Below are 27,439 nucleotides of genomic sequence, written 5' to 3' on the forward strand. Positions count from 1 at the left end.
GAGAGTGGGAGAGGCAGAGAGAGAGAGAGAGACAGACAGACGGGATTTCTAATCTAAGCGTCTCCACCTCCTGTCCTTACATCTCGCGGACAAGATCAGTCAAGACTGTCAACAACCCCCCCCGGCTGCTATCACTCGAGAGGACCTCGCCACAGCAGGGGGTAGGACAGTGCGCACAAGCCAGCCCATACAGGCCCCTGGGGGAAACGGCGCATACCACTTCCTAATGATTAAGCGTGTCTGCTCCACCTGAGAGGCTCTGGGATCACCACCGAGGGGGCTCAGGGTTCAGGTTCAGACTGCGTAACACAAACTACCCTGGATAAGGATATTTGCTTAAAAAATACAGTGAACAATGTGGAGCCTTAGGTCACAAATCAACAGCTTTCAAAATTAAAAAACCGGGACAACATACTTTTGAATTGCAGTATATTGAAGAGTATATTGACACAGTACATTTCACACAAGGCCTGATGCAGCTGTGGCCCAGTTTCACACGTGATATTTCTCAGCAAATATTTAAAATATTTTAAATTACATAGCATATAGTATTTATATATAGTAATATATAGTATTTAAATTTGAATACAGCACAAAGAATTGAAATGGTCGTTTCCTGAACTGAAAAAAAGTGACAAGGAAATGTTTCACGGCTCAGAATAAAACAAATTTTACAATGTCATAAAAAAACAGAATCTTATTACTACATAAGTTAATGACGAATTCAAGAATTGAATTCCAGAAGGCAAATGGCCCACAGAGACTGCCTGGACACATCATTATAGCGCTGGTTATTTCAGCAGCGGGAGTGCGTCAGTCCCTATGCCGAGGCCTTTTTATTCCCCAGACCTTGTGACAACCGACGGCGCACCAAACACGCCCGCTCAAGGCAAGCATGACGGTCCCCTCTGAATTAATAAGTGCCAGGTCTGCTGAGTTTCTGCATGCGTATAAATAATACGGAACACGGAGCGGACATGTTAGCGGCTCGGCTCTCCGCGTCCTTCCGCTGATTGACGTTGCGACGGCGGCGAGCGACCTTCCCGCTCTCCGGTGCGTGAGTGATGAACGCATGCCTGGTTTGCGTATCCCCACAACGAAATCGGCTTTTCTCACCTTTTCTCAACCATGTCTGCTGGACTGCGCTGCATCTTCAAAGCTAGTTACTTTTTTAATATTTTTTTTACATTTCAGTTAAAGCCAAGTACGCTCGATCTCACATGAGTCCTGTCTGCCCCTAATACCCAGAAGGGACACTAAAAATGGTCACAGCCTTTCTGCCTGTTAGCACGAGGCTAACGCACTGCCAAAATTCATACAAGTTCAAATCCAAAGCAGCTATGTATATGGGGACACGATATATCTCCAGCTTGTGAAGTATTTAGTTTGTACTTATGTGTTTGAGTGATCAAGAGCATAAGGATGAGTTCCATCAATATCATTTTCAATATGCCACAACCTGCAAAGAGCAAGAAAACACTTGAGCAGCTGTTTAATATGCATACCAACTGAATAAAAAGAAGGGAGAAAAAATTGCATTTTAAATTCAGGCTTTTTAAAGTTACCCTTTTAAAAATGCATAAGGGTCGTCGCCCTGCTTTTCTATCGGGTTTTGTTCGAGCTCAGTTTTGTAACATAAAAGTTTAATTTTCTTTCCGAGCTGCAGAATGTGAAGATCTCCACGGCTGACCGAGCAGATCAGCGGAAACTTTTGGTGGGGCCACTTCTCACAGCATACAGGTCTTAGAGGAGCCGGTGAGATCGGTTACACGATCGTCCTTCAAAGCTCCAAAAAAACCAAAACAATCAAAGGAGGGAGGGGTGACGGGTAAAAAGCCGCAAGGAACGCTGCTGACCTCATGACTATTAAATATTTAACAATGTCCACAACAGAACCAGTGTGCGTTCATAACTACAATCTAAAAAACCCATCTGGACTGAAAATGGATGGGTGGAAAACTAGTGACAAAGGAAGAAAAAAGCAAGAGGGTCAACTTCCAAAATCTTTCAGTTCTGTGATAGGAAGGCGTATGGGGAGGGAGCTTGTGGGTTAAGTCCTACTGCAACATGTCTGTTCACACAGGGAATGTTTCTGCTCTCAATCCTGGCGTCAGAGCTCATTACACATTAGCCTGCTTGCACAAGGTAAGATTCATATCTGCACTGCAGATCAATAAAAAAAACATACAGGTTCTGTATTTTTGAACAATGCAACAGTCATCTTTCAGTGGACGCCCAACAGCACACAACATCCGTATTTAAGCTGTTCCTCCAAAGGACAGACTCGCGTCCATGAAAACTGGCTTCCAAAAAAAGCTTACAGACTTGTGTGAATAGCAGCGAATAAATAAATGGCATTTTGATCGCAGTACAGCGAGGAATGTTTTAGTTTGGCGCAGAAATGTGACACAGGCTGGCTGCCCTGATCGTGATGGTTAGCATAGGTGTCTACATCCCTATCACCAACATGCCATAAAAATCTATCAAACTACATGATGCTTGAACCATGGTCGGCATGTCTCTCTTCCACCCACTACAACCACATGCACATGCAAATGCTAACGATATGCCTGCAGAATGCTAACGACATGTCGACATCAAGAGAAGGGACCGAACAGGAAGGCTGGTGACCTCACAGTGGCATTGACAGAAGCGGCCACGCCTCCCCCCCCCTCCCCCATCTAGCCCCCCCACCCCCCCCCCCCCCCCCCCCCAATCTAGGGCAGGGGATGGATGGAAGGGCCCCTGAGACTGGGAGGATTAAAGCAAACACTGCTCTTCTGATTCAGATCTACAGCCTTTTTAATTGCTGACTCCCGTGAGGTCGTAGGGTCACATTCAGCCGCATTTGCGTAATAGGGCTTTGATGATAAGCCGCTGGAAGAGGCGGTGGGGTTGAGCTGGGCTTTTACTGCCTGGAGGAAAAGGAAGAAAGTCTCTAAAGACCGCATTTTTAAGCTCTTTCAGAACGACCGCTCATTTATGCTCAATTTCTGAACGTTCGAATTACACCAGAGATAAGTGAAATATACGATAACTGGCGAATGATGCATAATGCGTTGGCCAACATGTTTCAGAATGAGCCCATATAACCAACAATTTCTAGACACATAAATGAGAGGCAACACAGGAATTGCAGTGATGGAGTAACATTACTGTGCAAGCCAGGTTAATGCAGTCTCATTTATAAAAATAATGGAGTGAATACCCAGGTTGGTGTATTTAATCAAATAGCTGCTTTGATGAAATGAAAAAAATGATGCAATGTTTTTTCAGGATGTAAAATAGTTATGCCACTTCCATCCTCTGCCAATTTCGTAAGATTCTCAGGGACCATCCTACAATGTACGTCCTCAAACACGTATCCACTGGTGAAAACATTGTAGTACCTACTTGCAAAGTCGTGTCGAAGACAACAAGCTTGGAGCTGGTGGGGACGATGTCGTAGCACTTGTGGGACTTCATAAACCGCATGTAAATGTCACTCTCTGATTCTTCTGCAGCTGCTGAGAGAGAAACAAACAGAGGATTTTCAGCAAACTCTTGTTGCATCTTCAAGCAATTTTCCAACACAGATTTTAACCCGACAGTCACTAAAATCAGTGCACATTATTGTGAGCAAATAAATATCACACTTGTTCAGTTGTTTTTCCTCGAAGTTAAGTACAAAGCGCAATGCAGTTGGATTGAATCCAGGAATCTGAGATCGCCTTCCCATGATGACCAAACAATTTCCTCATCTAAACAGAGTCATTAGCAGATACGCTTGCAAAATGCAACTATTATACATTTAAACAGATAAAACCACATATCTGTCTGTTTTCACAAAGAACTGAGGCATCCTTGCCATATCCAACCTAACTGGATGGTGCGTCTGTCTGCAATGACCAGTTTAGCCCAGTCTGGCTACAACATTGCTAGATGGAGGCTGGACCTGCTTTTGCCATTTTCCCTCCTTATTCATCCATTTATTTTTTTGCCACCACCAACTGTGCATTAGGCACGTCTCACTGCAGCAGCCTCTGTGTGGACACACCGGCCACAGAGAGTGAAATGCACACATAAACCACCACCCGCTGTGACGAGGGGATCCTGCCTGACCTACACACCCCTATCCCCGGCGGAGCAAAGCCAATTTGCTGTGCTGCTGTGGGCTTCCAGTCATCATCTACAGACAGCACAGTCTGGCTCGACCCGCGCTGTAGGACTCAGCCTGCTCTCGGATCAAGCGCATTAACGGACTGAGCCACCCGGGAGCTTGTGTTTTCTACTCAGAAGAAGAAAACACAGACAAGCTCGAAGAGGAACAGACTCAAGTAAAAGTCTCCCGTTTGTTTACTGATGCAACGGAGAGACATAGAAGTCACATGCTGAAGGGCTGTATCTCAGGGCAGGCATTTTATTTACCAGGGAACGTTCATTAAATATTATTCTGCAGTCATACAACTTGCTGTGCTGTATTGTTTCTCATGGCCTTTGAAAACAAGCCTTTGAAACACTTCAAACAAAACCAAAGCAAAATTTTTAGATTAATCAAACAATTCATTTGAATTCAGGCCAGCTTTTGATACCACGCACGCATCTCATGCTTGTAAATTCCTCAAGTATATGATTAGCTTATTAAGGTGTTGATGTTCTGCAATGATTTCAGTCCTCAGTTACTCTCCACGGTCTGCCACCGGTTGCTATAGTAATTCTTAGGGTAGTATTTGGAGGGCTAAATGTGTTCCTGGAGAGCATTCAGAGTGGCTGAGAAGCCATTTGTTTGGGGGGGGGGGGGGGGGGGCAGAGGGGGAGAGCGTCCTCTCTCAGGGTCCAGGCAACACGGCTGGCGTGCCAGACATTACATTACACTCATTTAACACACATTCTTATCCAGAGCACACGACTTACAGCACAAGAGAACATTAGTGTATCCATTCTTCCAATGTGTGGAAGAAAATTCATTACATTATATTCATTTAGTAGATCCTATCCACACGCTTATCCAGAGTGACTTCCAGCACAAAAGAACAGAATTGTATCCATTTACGCTAAATTGGCAACAGTGTCAGACCAGGCTAACAACACTCTCAGACCACTATTCAAGCACTACCGCAACTTAACCTGTGCTAAGTAGACAGCCTGGAAAACTAAGGGAAGTCAAGCACATACACTACCACATATCACACAGTCATCAGATCACACAATACATAACACATCGCGATACTACTAGTAAATAACAAGTAATAAGTAACACTAATCAGGTTTATTCATTGAGTTAGAGCTGCAGGCAACGTTGGAGTATGCCGTAAAAGACTACACAGCGTGAAAGCAGCCAGGAGATCAAATACATACTATGTCACACAGTCACCCGAAAGCAGACCCACCCCCGGCCGGTCTGCATCACACGGTGCGTCCCCCCGCAGGTCTGTCCTCAGGCCGCGGTCCGAAGCACAGCGTCAGAGGGTGGCAGGGATTTTTTCGACGCCTCTGCCGGCCCCTCTCCCGCCGCTGCCTGCGAGGCTGCGTCGGACGCTGACGCGCATTTTCCCCCCCCGTGACTGGCCAGCACAAACCCTCTTTTCTGCTGCTGTTACGTAATGGCGCTGCCTCAGTCCGCCGCCGCCACCACCGCCACTAACGGGGGGGGGGGGGGGTCAGCACCACACGGACGTCACCCCTGACGGGATTTCCTGGAAGCCACGCACGATTGGCCATTAATTTGGCGCAGTGCACCATGAAAGCACGACAATAAACCCCCCCCCAAAAATTAAAATAATACAATACAAGCCGTTTATATTGAATCCTCGGTTTCCTCGTATTTGAATGAATGACGACAAAGCTGAAGCATAGCGCGAACCACAGAAGTCTGATTTCACAACCTCGGGGCTGACCCAAAACCAACAAACAGAATCAAACTGGAGACCTGGAGCCTTCAGTGTCTTCTTTTTTCACAGTGAATTAGCAAAAAGTCCCATACCAGTCCTGTGATCTTTGAACAGAGGGAGGCATTTAAGTTTAAGAATTTAATCAGTGCGCAGAGCACAAAGCCCCTGCTGAAAACCACCTCGCAAACTCTCCACTGTGCTTGGGTCTGAAAGCAGTCACCATCATTTCATCAGCTCAGGACATCCTAATACAGTGACAAGCACAACTGAGGAACTGAACTTAGACCTATGTTTAAAAGGAGATGAGAAAGACAGTAAGATTTTAAAACTGAAGCAATACCTCACTAAACTACCTCAAAGCTGATTCTTTTTTTGTAATGTGTCAAAGAACTTCCAAGTCCCACTACACCAGAAACTCATGGCCAGCGTTAAGTTTGGAATAGACTGTTAGTAACAAGGTCGAACTTTTGATTTAATTGACCGTGTCATCTCTCATCAGGCTGTGAGAATCGCAGGTAATTACGGCTACCCGCTGCCACCCCCCCCCCCCCCCCCCCCAACTCCCCACCCCCTCCCCCCATTACCTCCGGCAACTGACTCTGAGGATTTTGCCCGGAACAAGCAAGCTGGCTTCATTGCTTTAATTAACACGTAATTTAATTTTTAACACAGACCTGCGCAGGCAATTGAAGTCGACGGTCACATTAACGCACCGAACCGGGCCGCTTCAAAAGCAATAACAAGCATTTGACAAGGTCTACCGTTGTCTCAGAACGCCGGCCTCAGCTGCTACAGACACTGCGTTTCACTCAGGGACATAATGAAAACCCCTCAAAGCGCGCGAGCGTTTGAAGTTCCAGCCACACGCCGACAGAATTTTCTGGCAACAATCCATATTGAATTGTGTGAATTGAATTACCGCAGAATGGCCCTTTGTTGTCAGAAAGCCCCGATTATTCACTTTTAACCACTGCGGGGCACGGCGGCGGCCATGATTAAATTGCATATGTGAAGTGCGGGTGGGCTCTCCTCCTGCTTTAGCGGACAGCTGAAACTTCCTGATGTTACGTTTCCGACCGGATTTTAACAAATGGGCAGCTCTTCGGAGCTTATCCGTGCAGAGGAACTGCATGGGGTCAGAGTTTTAGAACATCAGGCTTGGCGGCCGGAGAAAATATAGAGGGGTGCACCTGCAATCGGACAAAACGTCATTTCTTAAAAAAAAAACGTAAGAATTACTACGTAGATATCAGGATATAAGGAGACAACTGGAGGTGCACTGAGGTCCTTCTGGGGGGGGGGCAATGCACGCCTAAGCACCCCCATAGTGCCGGGCCTGTAGAACATGCAGCGATTAACACCATAAAAGAACGAGTGATCCAGCCCCCGGGCTCCTCCTCTGACCCGAAACGCCACCAACTAAAGGGAAAGCACATGAGCATTTACTCTAGGGCCACACCACCAACCCGCCTCGATCACTGCCCGCATGCCCTGTTGCGATATGCTGGTACAGTCAAAACAGCAAAGCACAGCACAGATCCTGTGTTAATAACTGATATACTGCCCGGAGTATTGTGCCTCCGCTGCAACTCTGCTTCCTTCGCACGTCAGCTCAATTTTACTATCAGCTGAAAATAGTGTTTTTGCCTGTAAAGTTTATCTTTGGCCGCCACTAAAGCGCAGAGGGGAAATTTTCCACTCCTTTCATCGCTAATCTAGGAGAGGCTCTTCTAAGGGGCTTTTTCTCCCCTGAAGAGCAAGCCGCTTCTGTGATACCTTGCTGTGTTTAACTGTAATGTGTCCTATTAGTATGTCTCCCTGTCAAATGAATAAATGTAAATGTAAATGTCTTGGATCAAGCCCAGTTTTATCACACCTTATTGTCTCTGCTCCCGTCACTCTAGCTGATCTCTTTTCTCTTGCCAAAGAATCACCTCCTGGCAAGCCACACCTTGGCGTTTCTGTGAGCTGTGCTCTGTGACGTCGTCTTCGTGGAGAGCGCCGTCTCAGACCAGACATGATTGATTGACGGACAGACTGTCCGCTGTCTGAACCGCAATGTCTGGGACAGCGTGTGGCCGACATTCTTGTGCCGTAAAACAAAATCTTTTTTTTTTTTTTTTAAACCAACCGCAGCATCAAACATTCTCCCAGCCCTGACAGTTAGAAACATCCTTTTCTGTCAGCCCTGTGGGACACGGCGGAGCACAGAGTCGGGGAGCGAGGTGTGAGGGAGGGAACGCACGACCCCAGGCGGTTACCCAGACGTGAAGCGCGCGGCGGAGGGACAGCTCTGCCTCGTACAGGAAACACACTGAGCCCTCCCCTGAAAGGCTATTATGCCTCCAAAAACAGACACACACACACACACACACACACACACACACAAAAACATCTCAAGACCATGGGAAAAACAGGACACGCCCACTGTGCCACAGGAAGTGCTCAGTGTGAGAGTAATCCCAGAAATATGCGTGTGCTGTTCCGCCGGAGCGGGTACCAGGCCACACCAGAACCTCGCCCCTTTTCCCCCTGTAAACTTAAAAAAAAAATGCCCTTCGTCCATTCAGGTAACGGATTAAAAACATTACAAAGGCATTCTGCCTGCATCAGAGCGAAGGCTTGCAGCTGTCCGCGTGAGAACGGCCAAAGCCCTAACGCTGACCAGAAATGTACCGCACGGTATGCCAACACAAACAGAACACGTCCAATGTTTTGCAGTTTGCATACAATCCCTTACAACTGTACAGCTCACCAGGAAGCTCCAAGACCTACCAACAGTGAAATAAGTCCTGCAATTCTTCATTAAATATTCTGAAAAATTCAATTTGCCAAACATTTACATATAGTCAATAAATATAAAATATACTGCAGTATTTATTTACTGTATAAATAAAGCTCTGAAATGATGTAGTGATTGTATGGCTTGTGGGAAAATCCTTGATTCTATAATTTTTCACCTTTGGTTACTACTCAAGGTTCAGTGCTAGGAAAACAAGACCGAGCATAGTGTTTGGACCAACATTTTCCACTAACCCTTGGCAGTTTGACACTGGCAGCCAAAGCCTTGCTTTAGAAACCGCCAATTGAACAAATAAAATGGAATCACTACAGACGGGGCCTGAGTTTATGCAGCAAACGATAAAATGTACCAGACCACAAGCAGGTTCGAAGACAGGGGGCTGGTCATGAAATCTCTGAACCAGGAGCCGGCTGCTGCAATATCAAAGCCCTTTTCAGTCGTTGAGATGGGGAAAAATAAATATCTGAAAATGTACAAATAAATAAAATGCGTGCGGCGTGTGTCTGCGCGCAGCACCTCGATATTCACATAACATCAGGTTTTTCATCTTGAGCCTTTTGTATCATGCTTTCTTGGCTGTTCGCTTTGACAGCTGTATGATTGCGCTCGCTGCAGTACTCAGAAAAGCAGATCCACCACATGTCGGCCGGAGGAGCGGTCCGCCGGTCCGCCGGGGACTGGAATCGTCAGGAGCGAAATAAAGGACGCCGGCAAACGCGTCAGATCGCGCAGCACCCGGAGCAAACAGGTTCACGGATGACGACAAACGAGTTCGTCTCCCCCCCCCCCCCGGATCTGAGGAATCCCTGCTTTGCATTGCTCATTTGTAGGATATCACAGTCCGCCCACGTAGCTCGGGAAGGGATCGATTTTCTAAATCCGTGCAGAGCGAGAGCTATGACAGGTCTGATGTCGTTAAGAGACAGTATAAACGCGTTAATATACGAACACGATTAAATTAAATTCAGCAGAGCAAGACGTTTATCTCTGAGCTATAAATAACAGCGGTTCGATCAAAGCAGCGAGTAATTATTTTGACACCTAGAATGTGTTGCGACCGTCAGCTTAGTCGCCAAAAGTAACATCCAACTAGCATCTGCAATATTTATTCGGCGCATGTGCACACATTTAGCAATGCATTTCTTTAAAAGTACGGCTAGATTACTCTAATTTTAAATGACATTTTTTGCGGTCGGCATCTGAAATATACACCAGTAATAAGATGTAACTACGCTCACAAACGCCTCCTTCCGCTGGGCATGCTATAGGCTACCTGTCCTACAACTACTGTAGAAATCTAAATACTAATCACGAACGAGGCTAGCGTGTCGGGCTACCCCCCAGCATTGATCGTCCAGCAATTAAATCAAAACAACCGGAAAGCATACCACACAAGCTGTACGACCATATCCAAACTACTGAATGTAGTCGACAACATACTTGTGCGAGGACACACAAGCACTCCCGTTATTCACCGCAGCGCTTTGATTCTGCACATACAACTGCGAGGTCGGTAATAACAGAACTCCACAGTCAAGGGCTTACCTTCATCCTCGAGATCAAGTTTCTCCAGCATACCTTCAGCTAGACCGTGGACCTGCGGGCGAGAAGCAAGGGGGACAGAGTCAGCAGCCGGCTCGCAATCTCCGGCTCTCCCCACTCTCCCTCCACGGCACACGGGCAAAAAAAAGGGGGCAGCGGTTCGCCGCGATCGGAAGCTGGCAGCCCCGCGGGCCGCTCTGCAAAGTTAAACTGTGGGTAATAAAGAGGCAGCAACTCCTTAGCGGCGAAGATTTGTTTCGGTGTCAAAAAAAAGAGTGGCAACAATTCAGAAAGAGGCACGCTCTATATGGCGTGGAAACTTGTATTGGGCAGGGACGACCTGACAGTCCTGTAACCGTGAAACTCCCCTTCAGGCGCTGTGAGCAGAGCCAAAACAGACCGGCGTGCAGAGCGGTTTCTGGGGCAAAGTCAGCTCACATCACATTCACTTAGGCGTTCTTCCTTGCATGACTTCATCTGAGAGCAAAGACGTTCCGCGGTACATTCTGACTGCGAGTTCAAACGTAAAACATTAATAGACGGACCGACTCCCCCCCCTCACATTCGGGTGAAAGTGGAACATTCCAGTTTGCTGCAGTCGTAATGAACAATGCTCTCGCCTGAGCTCAACCACCCGATCCGGCGGCAGAGGGCACCGCCAGACCCGGTGCGAGTGGACGAGCCCACGGATTAAACGAGATTCGACCTAACGGTGCAATATGTCAGTTTTCTTTTATTCCCGTTGCAAAAGATCGCATTTATCCCGGGTGACTGCAACGATTTTCTGCACATCGACCGCGGACAGCGCTTAACCAAATGATTTGTCTGTAGTCGCAGGACACCGAGAGCCGCGTCCCCCTGCACTTTAGCACAATCGGGAAGTTCGTTCTTTGCCATATTAGGAATTCCCCTCTACCTTTCTGTTGCCTAGCAGCGCGAAGCCAAGAGTTTTCTGACCCCTGCGTTAGTGCTTGAAGATCATTCCCGGTCTTAGTAAGTTTCCACTTTTCGTGCATATGCACGCAGACCTACCTACCAACCTACAAAACTGCAGTCGCGCGTGTTTAAGAATTCATATTCTTATGCCTAAACAAGGAGCTAGCACGTTTCACAGCTGGCGCGATAACGCGTGTACGCGAGGCGCATATGATGAGGGAAAAAAAACCGGGCAAGAGTGATATGAGTGATATGATACATGATCATTCAACCAGCAGTAACGGGCGGGCTCAGAAAGAGATTAGTGTCGGATTCGACTTCCGACCGGCAGTGTTGGGGGCATCCAGCGCATACCGGCAGCAGATTGCATCTCGCAGCGTTCATATCCAGCCGGAACGGGGCAGATCCGATTAACCTCAAATTAACCCCAGTTTAACCACAAGGGGAAAGTGGGAGGGTAGTAGATGACGCAGGGAGAACAGCGAAAGTTGCGTCACGGCAGCTCTCCCCCCTTCCCCGGGGGGTCCCCACACCGTGAACATTCTCTGACGTCACTAGAGAGTCGGTCCAGCGAGTCGGCCAATAGGAAAAGGGTGGGAGATGCCGTTCACTTTGGGACACCCTCCGCTGTCTGCCTCTCTGCCTCTAGCAATGACAGCTTTTTCTGACAGAATAGTTCAAGAGGAAAGTCTGTTCTCAGTAGTTTTACATGTTTGGTTGCTGGTCCCTGGAAACATTTTAAGAGGAAAAAAGTATTCAAGTAACTGTCAACAACTGGGAATCACATATGCAACAGCAAGCTGTTGCTAGCAATCAAATCCACAGGTGTAATAAGCTCGCTAGTTAACTAGATGAGTCCTTACTAAAAGTTAGGTTGCAAAATACTTTAGTTAACTACAGTGTTATATCTCCAGTTAGCTGTCTTACTATGTACTATGGATACTCCAAGGCAGGGGTTGTTCTTGTCTAGTCACTACTTAGCCTGATGGCCATTCCTGTCAACTTGCCACACATAGCTAGCCAACGAGTTTTTTCCAGGTAACTGCAGACATTGCCAACTGTGTCACTATAAAAGCTAGTGCTTCTGTAGCTAGCAAGGCAGTCCAGCAAAGTAGCTACCTTATTTCCATAAGAATACATATTTATGGAGAAACTTATACTGGGGTAATTAATTAGTATACGTCATGTGTTATAGGTTTCATTTTTAAGTGACAGAAGACATGACAAACCTGTGTACTCCTCTTGGCATTTTTGTGATCAAGTGTCCGCTTTTGTGTTTTCCTTGTGGATTGGGTAGCAGTTTGGTGTAGTGGTAAGGAGCAGGGCTCATAACCGAATGGTTGCTGGTTTGATTCCCTACTAAGACGTTGCTGTTGTACCCTTGGGCAATGTACTTAAACTACTACACCCACCTCAGTAAATATCCAGCTATATAAATGGAAAATATTGTAGGGTGCTCTGGATCAGAGCGCCTGCTTGATAACATTAATGTAAATGCATACGTCAGTGATTCCTTCACAGGTTTACACCCCTGAACACAGATCACAGATCGCCCTGTCACCACCCGTAACCCAGAGGTGTGGGGTCAGCTTCACCCCCTCACTGCAAACCCTGCACTTTTGTACACTTAACCGGAAGGCACAGTCAAGGGTGTGACAAGACCCCCACCCTCCCCCTTTGCCTCCCAGAGGACCGGTGTGAATTCACTAAGACCCGCAGCACACTATCGAGCAAGTGAAGTTTGCAGATGGCGCAGATGAGCAGTTTGGGACACATCGCAAATAGTGGGGCAGAAACGTTGCTGGCATGAGCTGTTAACAAGGCTGAGGTCTGACCGGAATCGCCTTCCGGTGACGCATATCTGAGACGTGGCCATGTGCGGCACGGCGATGACCGCCCTTCGAAAAAAAAAAAGTGCACATCCTACACATTCACGCCACGTTTCAGCGGCTCAATGCGAGCGGAGGTCGCAGCGGCTCCGCACAGTTTCACTTCACAGGTTTGCCGCAGCAGCAAGCCTAAATTTCGAAGGGGTTTAAACTGTAACCGGGCTAATGTGCAAACAAAGCCGCGCATGGCTGAGTCGGTTTCTCTGGGAAGCGACCGAACGCGAAAAAACGCTTTATGCACGACCCGTTGAGCACCACCGGCCGGATTCAGTCACAGTTTGGTGCGCTTTAGCCTTTTTCATGAGCAGCAGCTGGCTTGGGAAAATTAAAAAAAAAAAAAAAAAAGAAAAGCAAAAAAAAAAAAAAAGTCATGCAAAAACTCCACCACAATGAGTCACAGGGAGCAGCACAAACACATCCCCCATAATGCACCACAGTGCGAGCAAACAGACTGCTCTGTGAATTTTTACTGCACTGCTTTAAGAGGTCTCATTATTCCTTCCTGCTCTTCCCAAGAGCATAAACAACACAAGAACTTAAACACTTCATGCCAGCTTATTTGGGCTTCCAGGAAGTTACAGAAATGTACCTCACTTGGAATTGAAACTACTTAAAAAACTCTGCTGTTGAACAGCTTCTTATAATCCAGCTGTTTAATGAAATCCCAAATCATCAGGGTTAAAGCTTTTCAACGCAATTATAACCAGCATTTGTAGATGTGTATAATTTCCTTTGCCAAACCAGCTACACGGCTTCACATAGTTGTGAATTTAGGCTTTAATTGTGTAATTTTGTGCCATTAACATCACCCACTTTGCTCAGTTTTAATACCAGTATCAGACAGTTGCTTTGCAAACCATACCGGTTATTGCACATTCAGATTCCAATGTTTCTGAGCTCACCTCTGCCTTTGCATGATTTTTATCAATAGACAGGAAAATTAAATAATAGTCTCAACATGTACAGTCTAGTCTAGTACATCTTATACACCCAATGAATTACAGTCTGGGGAGTGATTTCTGGTAACAGGAGACACACATACATAGGGACAGTCACTAAATGTGACCTTTGTCATTCCCATAAAACTAAAGGCAGTTAAGTGAATGTGAAGTCTTCTGGTGAAGACAGACTGGCTATAAGGAGTGAATTTTGAATATCATTTTATCAGACAGATTGCTGAAATTAGACATGCAGGGACACCCATGTGTGAACAAAACTGTCCTTCTCAGAACCTTAGGTTTCTCAGAACTTCTCAGCTCAGCCTTAGTTATAGGTGAATGGCCATACACTTCTGATGAACCAAGAGATGCACTGTAAAATGGTCGCATTGAGTCAGAACTTTGGTCTAACATATCATCCGGAAGACATCACCCAGCCTACCTCCTCCTACAGCACAGTGTCCCTGTTACTTCTGTTCAGTCTAGAGGGCATACTGCCCCCTACTGGCCAGCCAACACTACTTCTAACAGCCACCTAGAGGTATCTCATCTGAGCATCAACCAAGTCCGGCCACATATATACATTAGCCTGTAGGCAGAGAGGCACAGTGTGGCATTACCACTGGATTAACAGTGAAGGTACTGTATGTAGAACATTTTTCTTGGAGCTGGCTCATCAAATAATATGAATTCACACTTCATTGTATATATCCAGGTGACTAGCTGCTCAGCTTCTCCCCAGAAGACATTAAGAGGCTTAAGGCCCCAGCCTCCAATTACCACAAGGCTTTATGTTTCAGTCTATGCGCTGGAGTCTCCTCTTTATTAAATCATGTCAGGGCCCGACCGATTCTGGTCCAGCAGAATACATTATGATTTAATGATGAGCGTGTGATTGCTTACTGCTACGATGCTCAAACCCCCTCTCGGCTTGACTCGACTTTATCTCTACTGTCATCTCCTCAATATGACTGTCATCCACCCTGACAACATACTTTTATTAATGCCGTTCAGCCGTAAAGTTTTTTACTGTTTCAATATGTGCCCTGAGAGAAAACAGAAATTAAATACATCACAGGATATGAAGCAAACAAAAAGAGATTTCCTGAGAGAGGCTCACTACATCACACATATCAGACAAGGCTAGGAATCACAGTATCCTGACAGATGGGAGAATACTCAGTATGAGGCTTAGTATGAGCTATAAGTCTGGTTGGGTGTGTGGAACTCCACCAGTATGGACCAGACCATGAGATTTAGAAAATATTGAATAAATATCCAATTTATGTCATTCAGACCTTTATGGCCTTAAGCATTACCTCACATTATTGCCATTCATCCAGAACAACTAACATATGTTAAATTTGTGTCCATTTATACAGCTGGGTATTTACTGAGGCGATTGTGGGTTAAGTACATAGCCCAATGGGAAAACAGCAGTGTCACACTGGGGAACCAAACCAGCAACCTTTCAGTTACAAGCCCTGCTCCTTACCACTACACCACGCTGCTAACCACCTTTCACCTAAAAAATAGAAAAGCACCCACTTTTCTGAAGGAATCAGTGAAGGACAAAGGGACGACCATGGGTGTCAGTCAGATGGGTGTCGGTCAGATGGGTGTCAGTCAGATGGGTGTCGGTCAGATGGGTGTCGGTCAGATGGGTGTCGGTCAGATGGGTGTCGGTCAGATGGGTGCCTATCAGTATGGCATTAACGGTAAACCCCACTGAAAGAAGTCGGGAATACAAAAAGCACCTGATCATAAATGAATCCAAACCGTTCTGTGAGAGCCGCTTCCTTAATTTTACCAGAGGAGGGCTGAGAGCCCCCGCTAGCTCCCTTTCCCACAGCGAGAGGTGTATCATTAAAGGTATATGCTGAGACCAGAGCACACAGTGTGTTATTACCTTTAATTCCGATGTTATAAGCCGCGTGCTTTTCCATAAACAGCGGGACAATCTCCGCACTTCTTGGGAGGTGAAAAATTCGCAGCAACAAAACCGCACTTAGCGTGAGCTGAGTTGGGAATTTGCCTGAGGCTGGAGATGGAGGAGTCATTATCTCGCAGGAGATGGGGAAATATTTTGGGGAGGGAAATGTGTGCAGGCAGGGCAAGAGATGACACAGAAGAAAGATTTTATATTTTTTCCAATTACAGTGTGGATACTTTAAAAAAAAAAAAAAACTCTTAACAATTCTTTCACACCTCTATTTCTGGTGTGTGTCGCCAGAAATCGGCTGAGGATGGCTTGAATGGTGGCACATTAATAAAAATAACACAGTCTTGCTCCCTGTGGAGTTTTTAATAAGTTGGGTATATGACTTCCCATCGTCTGCCAGAGCACACTGTGGTCGAATGAATAGAGCTGAGTTTGTATTCATGAGATTTAATGCATTAGAGTCAGAATAAGCCTAACCTGGTGCTAGCAATAACAGAGGCCCTATGTCTTCTCCATCGCAGAACTTCAGCCGAATTGAGCTCTGGAAATGGAATTCTGATTATCTAATAGCACCGGTCTTTCTGAAAAGGAATCCCGCATTTCATAACGACATCAAGGGCTTCGCACAGTCGTGCAGTTTAATGCACCGCATCTGGTGTAATATTAGTTACCTTGGAAACAATGCTGAGTGGTTTTAAGCAACAAATAAAAGATGGTTGGGGGGGGGGGGGGGTTGGGGGTGAACAGATTGATTTACAGTTATCCAAGCAGGAGTCAGAAATTGACTGCGACTTGCATAGGTTGTGTAGACTATACCTGGTGCACATAACCTGTCCTTAGCTCTGTGACCCCTGAAAATCAATGACTGAATCTCATTTTGTGGAATGGCAGATGGCTTGACCATGGTGAGACCACGGTTTGACCACCTAGGCAGTGACAGACAGGTAGACATGAGCGGCATCACCTCTGCCTCTACAGACTACAGTATGCAAAGTCTGTGCTCAGGAGAGATAGGCGAGAGAGACGATACCTTCACTGATCCCAGTTCTGTGTTATACTGAAAGTTACTGACATACAGATGTCTGCTTCAATGCACTTGTTTAGCTTATTACATATGTGCCTTTTTGAGGTATCGTGGCTTGCTGTTGTTACTTCATATTTAAGTATTTTAATTAAGTTTGCTTATTGGAGAAACAATGAATGGTGTAAAAGGAACAAATGGAAAATGAGTGGAATAACAAGGAAAAAACACCCATTTTGCAAAAAGTATAGTATAGCATTTTAAACATGGAAACTAGTGGCCCTACAATAGCTGAGGTACAGCATAAAAGAGGAGGATAAAATCTCAACAAATGATCTACCCTGTGTACAGAAAATAGAACATGCTTCTCATATTAAAAAACAAAACAAAACAAAACAATGTGATATGTATTCTGCACCATACTGTGCAGCAAGCAACATTCACTTTTGTGTAAAATATTAAAATCTTTTACCATGCAGTCATGGTGTGACACTGCCCAGGACTCCAGTTCAGTCCTCTCACTGTTCGTGTGAAGTCGCCACCCCAAACCCGCCACAGCTTCTCTGTACCAGAGTCAGACACCATCGCCAACGCACAGCCGCTAATCTCACTGACCTAGGTGTAAAACCTCGTGTTGGGTCACATTATTACGGGAAACATCACATTTGGTGACATTATTACGGGAAATTGTGTGTGTGTGTGTGTGTGTGTGTGTGTGTGTGAGTGTGAGTAAGCAGCCAACAGCTACCGCTTCAGTCTCACAGCCCTTCCTCAGAGCAGCAGTGAGGGGATGTACATCTGCAGTTTGGAGCACGTGCTCCCTTTTGCCCAGCTCCATCCTGAAGTCACATGACATCCCGAGTAGCATGACCCCCACTACAGAGAGGCAGGGGTTATCCTGGGCCAACTCTCCGAGAGGCGAGGGGAGTTGTCCCCGTCCCACATCTGCTGAATTTCGCCGCAGTGTTCACGGGACGGGAACTCCAGAAGAACAGGAACACACGTACGCAGACAGTAAGGGGGCGTATTGATTTTGGCTCTACGTGCCCGAAAAAGACAAAAGGTCACATCCCCCCGACAAGCTGGACTTGCTGAACTAAGTGAGCTGCGCCAGCCTGCAGAGTTTGAGACACGCCTTCGTCTGCAGACAAACTCTGCCGCTTGGAAAGAAAGCAGCCGCTGGTAATAATGAACGAGTTATTTCCTGTCTGTTCCCTCAGGCTTTCAGGTCCGGCTGCGATTTACCATCTTTACCTACTACACTATCTTTGGCTACAGGGCAATATATAACCTCTCACCTAGGATAATACAATGTGTTGAAGAAACTTCACTACACTACATTACATTAAATTACATCACATTCATTTAGCAGATGCTATCCAGACACTTAGACTGACTTCCAGCACAATAGAACAGAAGTGTATCCATTCACGTTAAATGAGCAACAGCGTCAGACCAGGCTAACAACACTCCCAGACCAGTGAGTGTGAGCACAACATATATTAATATATTCAAGCCCTACCACAAGTTAAGCAGCAGCAATGAACCACTAAGCAATGTCCCTCTGAACAGCTGAAAGCTATTATTTAAGCAAGGATGTGGTGCAGGCACAGAAGCCAATCCTGTCACCAAGACCAAAGGATACACCGAGAGCTTTTTTTATCGCCGGGGTCTCCTCATTGCCATTCCTTCTGACGCGGAGAGACGCCGTGATGCCCTTTCTCTCTTCCTTCAGGTGAAGGGGGCGAAAAGCACAGCTCGGAGCTGAGATCTGAAGAGGTGCTTCAGTCCTGCGGGAGCATGCCTCTGCTGTCACCGGGGCCTGCGTCTGATCTGAGATCAGCGGATCTGAAGAGGTGCTTCAGTCCTGCGGGAGCATGCCTCTGCTGTCACCGGGGCCTGCGTCTGATCTGAGATCAGCGGATCTGAAGAGGTGCTTCAGTCCTGCGGGAGCATGCCTCTGCTGTCACCGGGGCCTGCGTCTGATCTGAGATCAGCGGATCTGAAGAGGTGCTTCAGTCCTGCGGGAGCATGCCTCTGCTGTCACCGGGGCCTGCGTCTGATCTGAGATCAGCGGATCTGAAGAGGTGCTTCAGTCCTGCGGGAGCATGCCTCTGCTGTCACCGGGGCCTGCGTCTGATCTGAGATCAGCGGATCTGAAGAGGTGCTTCAGTCCTGCGGGAGCATGCATCGGCTGTCACGGGGGCCTGCGTCTGATCTGAGATCAGCAGAGATTCGGTGGATTTGTTGGCTGAGATCAGATCAGGAAATCAGTTACTGAGACTGACAGAGAAATCTGAGATCTGTGGCTGAAATCAACAGTCCAAGATCAGTGTCTAAGATCAGCAGAGATCAAACAGCTCAGTGACAAATATCAGTCAAGACATATAAGATCAGTGGCTCACAGCCAGGCACTGGGCATTGATCTGTGTTTTAACGTTTAAAAAAGTAAAAATCATCATATTTGTTCTGTCATTATGCCATCACGGTCTTACTGAACAGTGGTTAGAATCCAAGAAGACAAAATGACCACAATAAATGAAAGAAATGACAGTTCAACGATCACCCAAACTACAGGTCATTTCAGACATAACTAACACTTGAAAAAGCAGGCAAGCAAATATTACAGGTATAGTATAGAGTAAACACTTTTATCCGTTACAGTCAAAATGCCACTTTTATATGTACACAAGCCACACCTGAAATCATCGTTAAAAATAAAAGAATCTGAAGAAATACATCATATGATTGTGTAACTGCCGATATGGCCACTGCGACATCACTTGCTGTTGAGCGGTATCAGTTGAGGCCTATAGTTAGTTAACCCCCAAAAACCCAGGTGTAAGCACCCGTCCCCCGCCCCTCAACTTTGTAAACTGATGATGCTGGCTTGGTTATCGCTCCCTGTTTCTCATCGTTTAAGGTCCTACAGAGAAAATTTCAACTGCCACCAAGACAGCATTCCAGGGCCTAACCAACTGGCAGCAAGCTTTTCACCAGGGATCCCTCTACTGGCCAAAAAGAAATATTTCATTTCTATGGCATGGTGTACATTAGATTACTATCAGTTAGTAGACGCTCTTATCCAGAGCAACTTCCATACAGTCTGTTACAATTTTAGTCATTTATACAGCTGGATATTTACTGAGGCAATTGTGGGTTAAGTACCTTGCTCAGGGGTAAAACAGCAGTTCCCTGAGGGGTAATCAAACCAGCAACCTTTCTGGTTATGAGCCCTGCTCCTTACCAAAACACCACACTGCTGCCCCACACTGGTGCAGACGTGTTCAAAATCCTGTGCGGACAGGATGTTGCACAAACGGCAAAACTAGTCTATTATCTACTCCTGAAGCTCGATGTTCTTTAATAAATATCCCATCAGCCCTTGAGGGTGTGTTGAGAAAAAAAAAAACACAGAAAGCCAAAAGAGCTGAGAGAACGGTCCAGCAGAATCTGCGGCCTGCGGGTTGCTGGAAGCACTGGTGGGAATTCATTAGCAAAAAGCTCTTTCCTGTCTTATTAATATTCCTTTGATATTGAGAAAGACTGTTCCGGAAACCGCGCGGACCTTCAGCAGACGCCACCCTCACAATGCAACCGTCGAATTATAAAAGCCGAGCTCAGCGGTCAGAGGAGGAGCCTGCTGAAGCCGGGCCTCGGCGCCTCGTTAGCATTCTGACCACGCTGTCCTAGCGGAGCGTCAGCGGGCCCGTCGCACAAACGCTGCCTTGAAGATTAATCTCTGTAGCTGCGTCCAGGGCAGCTCCAATTGATTTGTGCCAGCTTCCAAGGCTGTTGTGCACAGATATACTTTGAAAGCCACTGTTCGAGCTGGGGGAACGTTTCACTGTCGCAATTCATTCATCTGCCTCTCAGGCTGATTTTTTTTTCCTTTAAAACCCACTATTTATGTGCGTATGCCAGCAGAGAGGTATGCAGCATTGTTTTGGAACCGGTAATACATCAATGTATTACAGTAATGCATTAATGCCCCCAGAAACACCCTACTCTGTTTCATGTTACAGTAAAAACTAGTTTAAATTCATGACTAACAGAGCAAATTTAAGTGAGAGCGTGTCATATCCATAATTGATATTTACAACTCGTATGCTCAAACTAACAGTCAGTATCCTTACGTAGACCCAGACCTGTCCTGAAAAGAAAGCCGTTCAACGGTAATTGAGCGCAGAGGATGAGATCTGAAAACCAGGCCACTCTTAGTGCTGGGAGAGAGGGAGAGAGAGAGAGTGAGAGAGGGAGAGAGGGAGAGAGAGAGAGAGAGAGAGAGAGAGAGAGGGGGGGAGAGGGAGAGAGGGAGAGAGAGAGAGAGAGAGAGAGAGAGAGGGAGAGAGGGAGGGAGAGAGAGGGAGAGAGGGAGGGAGAGAGAGAGAGAGAGAGAGAGAGAGAGAGAGAGAGTGAGAGAGGGAGAGAGAGAGACAGGGAGAGAGAGACAGGGAGAGACAGGGAGAGAGTGCTCTAATTCTGCAAAGAGGACACAGATGGTGCTCCCCTGCTACCGCGCGTGGCACTGAGTCATCGCAGCTGGGGTGCAGATTACTGTACGCCGCTGAGTGACGCCTCGGCCGTCGGGGATATCACCCTGAACAGACCTGGGTAAGGTGGCATGTGAAAACGGGCGAGACCCCAGGCAGTGGTGACGCGGAAGGAGGGGGCGGAGGCTACCAGACAGCGGGGGCGAGGAAACTAACGAGTGAGGTAGTGACAGGGGTAGATGTCACGGTCACAAGGCTGAGAGGGTGGGGCACTCAGAAGGGGCGGAGTTTATGGAATAGAGAGGACAAAATGCTCATATGAAGCGAGGTAGAGACAGGGGTCACAGTCACAAGGCCGTGAGGGTGGGGCACTCAGATGGGGTAAGGTTTACAGGATAGAGAGGGTGAGATACTCATATGAAGTCAGGTATATGAGACAGAGAGCACAAGACACTCATATAAAGCGAGGCACCAACAGGGGCAGAGGACCCAGTAACAAGGCCAAGAGGGTGGGCCACTCAGAAGGGGCGGGGTTTACAGTACTGAGAGGGTGGGCCACTCATAAGGGGCGGGGTTTACAGTACAGAGAGGGCGGGGTACTCAAAGGGGTGGGGTTTACAGTGCTGAAAGGGTGGGCCACTCAGAGGGGGGTGGGGCTTACAGTACAGAGAGGGCGGGGTACTCAAAGGGGTGGGGTTTACAGTGCTAAAAGGGTGGGCCACTCAGAGGGGGGCGGGGCTTACAGTACAGAGAGGGCGTGGTACTCAAAGGGGTGGAGTTTACAGTGCTGAAAGGGTGGGCCACTCAGAGGGGGGCAGGGCTTACAGTACAGAGAGGGCGGGGTACTCAAAGCGGTGGGGTTGACAGTGCTGAAAGGGCAGGCCACTCAGAGGGGGCGGGGCTTACAGTACAGAGAGGGTGGGCCACTCAGAGGGGGGCGGGGCTTACAGTACAGAGAGGGCGGGGTACTCAAAGGGGTAGGGTTGACAGTGCTGAAAGGGCGGGCACTCAGAAGGAGCGGGTTTTACAGTATGGAGACAGCGGGACACTCAGGGTTTTATGACAGCCAGAGAGGTGTGAAGATACTCACGTGGTGCGAGGTAGTGACGGGGGCGGAGGAGGGCGCCGGGGGCTTGGCGTGGGGCAGGCTGAAGCGCTGGCCCGTGTCGGGCGGGGAGGAGAAGGAACGCATGCGGGCCTCCAGTCGTTCCGGCTCATTCCTATACGCCTCCAGGGGGAAGGGGGGCTGCTTGCTAGCCTGGGTCGGGGTGGTGGGCGGCGAGGACACTCCGGAGGCTTGAGGAAAGAAGAGAAGGGGGGTTAGAACCACAGCAACCTGCTGCGGTCCCATTGGCAGACACCTGTACGGCACACCCAGCGACACTGTGCCACTCAGAACAAGCGCCTCTGAACCAAGAGAACACAGTCGGTCGCAGGACGGCAGTGTAGCATAGTGGTAAGGAGCAGGACTCGTAACTGAAAGGTTGCCGGGTCGATTCCCTGCTGGGACACTGCTGATGTACCCCTGGGCATGGTACTTAACCCAGAACTGCCTCAGTAAACATCCAGCTGTATAAATGGATGGATAAATGGAAACATGTAAAAACTGTAACCTGTGTAAGTTGCTCTAGATAAGACCATCTGCTAAATAACAATAATATAATGTAATGTAACACTGGTACAATAATGTCATGCCGTTACAACAATGTAGTGTAATGTCATGGGTGATCTGCAGCATGCCCATGCAAGCAGGCAGTCTGTACCCACGCCACAGAGCTCCATAAATCTCCCCACCCTTCACGTAAAACGGAGAGCCTGCAGACTCCCCCCGGGCGTGCGGAAATGATTCATTTTTAGGCGAAGAGGACCGCAGTGCAGAAGGGCCACTCCCCTGGCCTGGCGCGACTCTGTGGCCGGCGTTTTTGGCTGCAGGGGGGAGGTGTCCGGCTCCTGCATCCACAATGAGGGCTTCAAAGGAGCCGCTGAACTTGGCCGCCGGTGCGCTGAGCGAGACCGCCGGGAGATTTGGCACTGCGGTAAGCACGCCAGTCTCTGCGAGGGGGATCACCCCCCCCCCCCCCGGTGTCACTCCCCCACCCCCCAAACCCCCCCGGTGTCACCTCCCCCAATGCGTCTTGTTGTACACAAGGGGAGAAAAAAAAGCATGTTTTATAGAATAATTCTCCCAAGGTCAGATGCCATCACACACACTCCGCACCAGGAGAAAGTACAGAGGGGCGCAACTGCAGCCCACGGGGGTGCACAAAAAGTCATAAATACTATGTAAGTCATAAGAAGTCATAAATACCAGTTGTCTCTTTATATTGGGATATAAGGAGAAAACTGGGGGTACACTGAGGTCCGTCTGGGGGCGCAATGCACCTCTAAGCACCCCCATAGCTCCGGGCCTGCCGTCACAGCAAGGTGTTCACGCAGGAGCTTTTAACAAAGAGATCTTATTCTCCACAGACATTAACTCTGAATGCAGCAGAACGGGCAGAAAGAAATGATCATGATGAATCCCTGACCCGAGCCCGAGACCGGGTTACGTGAGGCTTCATTCCGGGGGTTACCCGAACCTTGCCCGGCCGGGCATGTCTAGGAACGGTCCGCGACGCTGCTATCCAGGCGGCCCAGGACGAACACCCCGTATGGCGTGTCGTCTCGTTAGGCGGCAGTAATACCGCCGTAGCGGGTGAGCGCCTTCGAAATAGGAGACATTATTCAGAGCATTTCACAGCTCGGCGGGTCCTATAATAGAGTCTCTCTTTAGCCCGGTAAGCTCGGCTGGAGCAGGTGAGGTATATGCTTCACACAGTAAGCTGCTGGTACTTACAGCGCCACAAAGCACAGCGCAAATTAATTAAGCGCATGCTATAAACATTTCTCACAGGCCATAATTTTACAAAAATGCACAGACCTTTGGGGGCCTGGCAGTCTGAAATCTCCTCGGGTATCTCCCACCTTTTTCCTTGCCCTTTTTCTGAGCATTGATTGGATGCTTGCGTGGTTGGCTCTGATCTGATGGGAACCCGGGAGAGACGGCTATCTGACGTGCGAGTCGGTTATCTTGTTTCCACGTTGATTACTCTGTGCTGGGAAACCGAAACGGGGCCCTATCTCCTGAGCAGAAGGCGTCCTGGATTTCAGCGAGATTAAAAAGGGCAGGGATGCGGCCTGGACGAGGGTGTGGGATAATGCTACCGCGATGCTGTAAGAGGCCTGTGATGTGTTGTGACCATGGAGACCGGATGGGCAGGTTATCCTCCCTTCACCTGTCCTCAGCCAGTAGAGAGACACTCTCTCCTGCTCCTGTTACCATCCCTGTCCTATGGGGGGAGGGCACTGCTGGAGCTAACTCTCCAGATTAATATATTCAACATCCTGGCCTGGAGGAGAAGCAGGACTGAAACTCAGGCAAAGCTTTTACAGGCCTGGATCATAGAGCTTCAGAACAGCGCATGTGATAAGAAGGCCCTTCCTTTCAGCCTGCACAATCTGCACAGAGCCTGTGCTCCTCCCGGCCAAATGCGCTGACCGAGAGCTCATTACCATCACAGCTGCAGGCCCACGCTGTCAAAGGCTGGCTGCAGAATGCTAAGCAGCAGGGCACACACACAGATACTCACTCACACTCACACACACACTCGCAAACACACACACACACACACACACAGATACTCACTCACACTCTCACACACACACACACACTCACACACAGATACTCACTCACACTCACACTCACACACACACTCGCAAACACACACACACACTCACACTCACACTCACACTCACACTCACACACAGACACACACACACACACACACTCACACTCACACTCACACTCACACTCACACACACGCACACACACAGATACTCACTCACACTCACACTCACACTCACACTCACACTCACACACACACACACACACACACACACACACACACACACACACACACACACAGATACTCACTCACACTCACACTCACACTCACACACACTCGCACACACACACACACACACACAGATACTCACTCACACACACACACACACACAGATACTCACTCACAGACACGCACACACACAGACACACACACTCACTCACACACACACACACACACACACACACACACACACACACATACAAACAGACAAATACATACATTCACTCAGACACATTCACACAATCACACACACATGCTCAGTCAGACAGGTGTACACACAAACACGTACACACACTCAGTCACACAGGTGCACGCACACATACACACACAATCAGACTCACACACACTCATTCACACACACAATACCCCACACTCCACTGGCTTGTGTCAAGAGTGAAATAACTCCTGTGTTTGCACACTGAAGGAAACTCAGACAGACTACACTGCTCTGTGGTATGCAAACAGAACCTACTGAGTATCCAGATATTAACAAACCTGGGGGTTTCATTCATTTACATAGAAAACAGGTATACAATGAGCCATGTTGCTCGGCTCAATTTCATCTGGAAGAGCAAGCGCAATGCATTTTTAATAAGGAAGCAATATTTTCCATAGGTGGTCTTTGAAATTACACTGCATCCAATTACATTACGCCTTTGCCCAAGGCAACTCAGACTGATGCATATACTACAGTAAATTCAGACAGCTGGGTATTTGACGTAAGCAACTGAGTTAAGAACATTCCCCACCGGCACAACAGCAGTACCGCCCCTGGGAATCGAACCCCCAGCATTTCGGTTACAAGCTCCTAACCCACGGCGTCACTGCACTCAATGAAGTGCCGTCGCGTCTCTTGGCTTGGCATCTCAGGCGTGAGATTGGAATTTTCAACGCTCCTGCTTTTCCTCCCATTCAGCAACTTCACCCCGAGACGGGTGTCACATCTCACTGAGAAAAGCAGTAAATTAGGGCGAAACCTCATCTCACAAACCCTGCGCTAAGCCATCACTCACTTTTCCACCTGACACCGGTAATCCAAGCCAAACGTACTACAGGACACGACTACTCGACTACCCATTCAACCAATCATTGCCTTGATTGGTTCAATTTACCTTTCCCACTTTTGCTCCTAGAATGGGAGTGGATTAAAGGAAGCTTGAAAATGAGCCGGATCAAGGCACTCCAGGTCCGGAGCTGAGTGGCTTCTCTATAGATCACCCATCTAAACGTACCAAAGGCCACGTCGATCAAAAGGCAGGTCAATAAGAATTTTGAAAATGCCACAATGCTCTAGTCAGATAAAATCCACTGGGCGGCTCAGCTTGGTCGATGCTTTTGGTCGGAAATAAGGAGCGTTGAAGCAGAAATGGTGGCATGAAGTGAAAGGGTGAAAATATCAGGCCTCTCGAAGCGTCTCTGTCAGGTGCCACAGGGAGGGAAAGGCTGGAACATAAACGTGCAGCTTAAGACAGGGCTCTGTCAGTTCTGCTGGGTGCATTTCGCTGCCTGTGGAGTCGGAGTCGGACAGAACCTGACAGGTAGCTGAGCTGAAGAATGGCAGGCCTCCCTGTGGCTACCAGGACCAACCCCCCCCATACATACACACACACACACACACACACACACACCTTAACACACACGCTTATCCCAGACCTGTCCCTGTCAGGATGTCTGTTCCATTCTCCTCTAGAGCAACCAGCCCCCCAATCTCCTACACTGACCCCAGACCTGTCCCTGTCAGGATGTCTGATCCATTCTCCTCCGGCACACCCAGCCCCCCAATCTCCCACACTGATCCCAGACCTGTCCCTGTTAGGACGTCTGACCCACTCTCCTCTGGCGCACCCAGCCCCCCCCAACCTCACACACTGATCCCAGACCTGTCCCTATCAGGACATCTGATCCATTATCCTCCAGTGCACCCAGTCCCCTAACCTCACACACTGATCCCAGACCTGTCCCTGTTCTCCTTCAGAGTGCGCTCCCTCCCTGACAGCTGACAGCATCCATCACAGCGCTGTCAGCCGGAGTCACGCTTCAGCTTCTTCTCAAGGAGGGCGT

The 27,439-nt window shown here is 48.0% G+C and overlaps 1 protein-coding gene across 8 annotated transcripts in view; it reads right to left on the minus strand.

The window, feature by feature from the left end:
• The window catches only part of LOC118773660 (5'-AMP-activated protein kinase subunit gamma-2-like), a 122,170-nt gene that overhangs the window by 19,504 nt on the left and 75,227 nt on the right, over positions 1–27,439 (minus strand). For 5 of the 8 annotated variants that reach the window (XM_036522681.1, XM_036522684.1, XM_036522683.1 and 2 more), the window contains 3 exons: positions 22,525–22,730; positions 10,219–10,270; positions 3,394–3,506 (listed from right to left, as the gene is read on the minus strand). In XM_036522681.1, the coding sequence (XP_036378574.1) occupies positions 3,394–3,506; positions 10,219–10,270; positions 22,525–22,730 (371 nt within the window). Of the gene's footprint in view, positions 1–3,393; positions 3,507–10,218; positions 10,310–22,524; positions 22,731–27,439 lie in introns of all 8 variants that reach the window. The other 3 variants (XM_036522682.1, XM_036522689.1, XM_036522687.1) reach the window with 2 other exon arrangements.

This window comes from Megalops cyprinoides, chromosome 2 (genome assembly GCF_013368585.1).
Source record: "Megalops cyprinoides isolate fMegCyp1 chromosome 2, fMegCyp1.pri, whole genome shotgun sequence".
Classification (NCBI taxonomy): Eukaryota; Metazoa; Chordata; class Actinopteri; order Elopiformes; family Megalopidae; genus Megalops; species Megalops cyprinoides.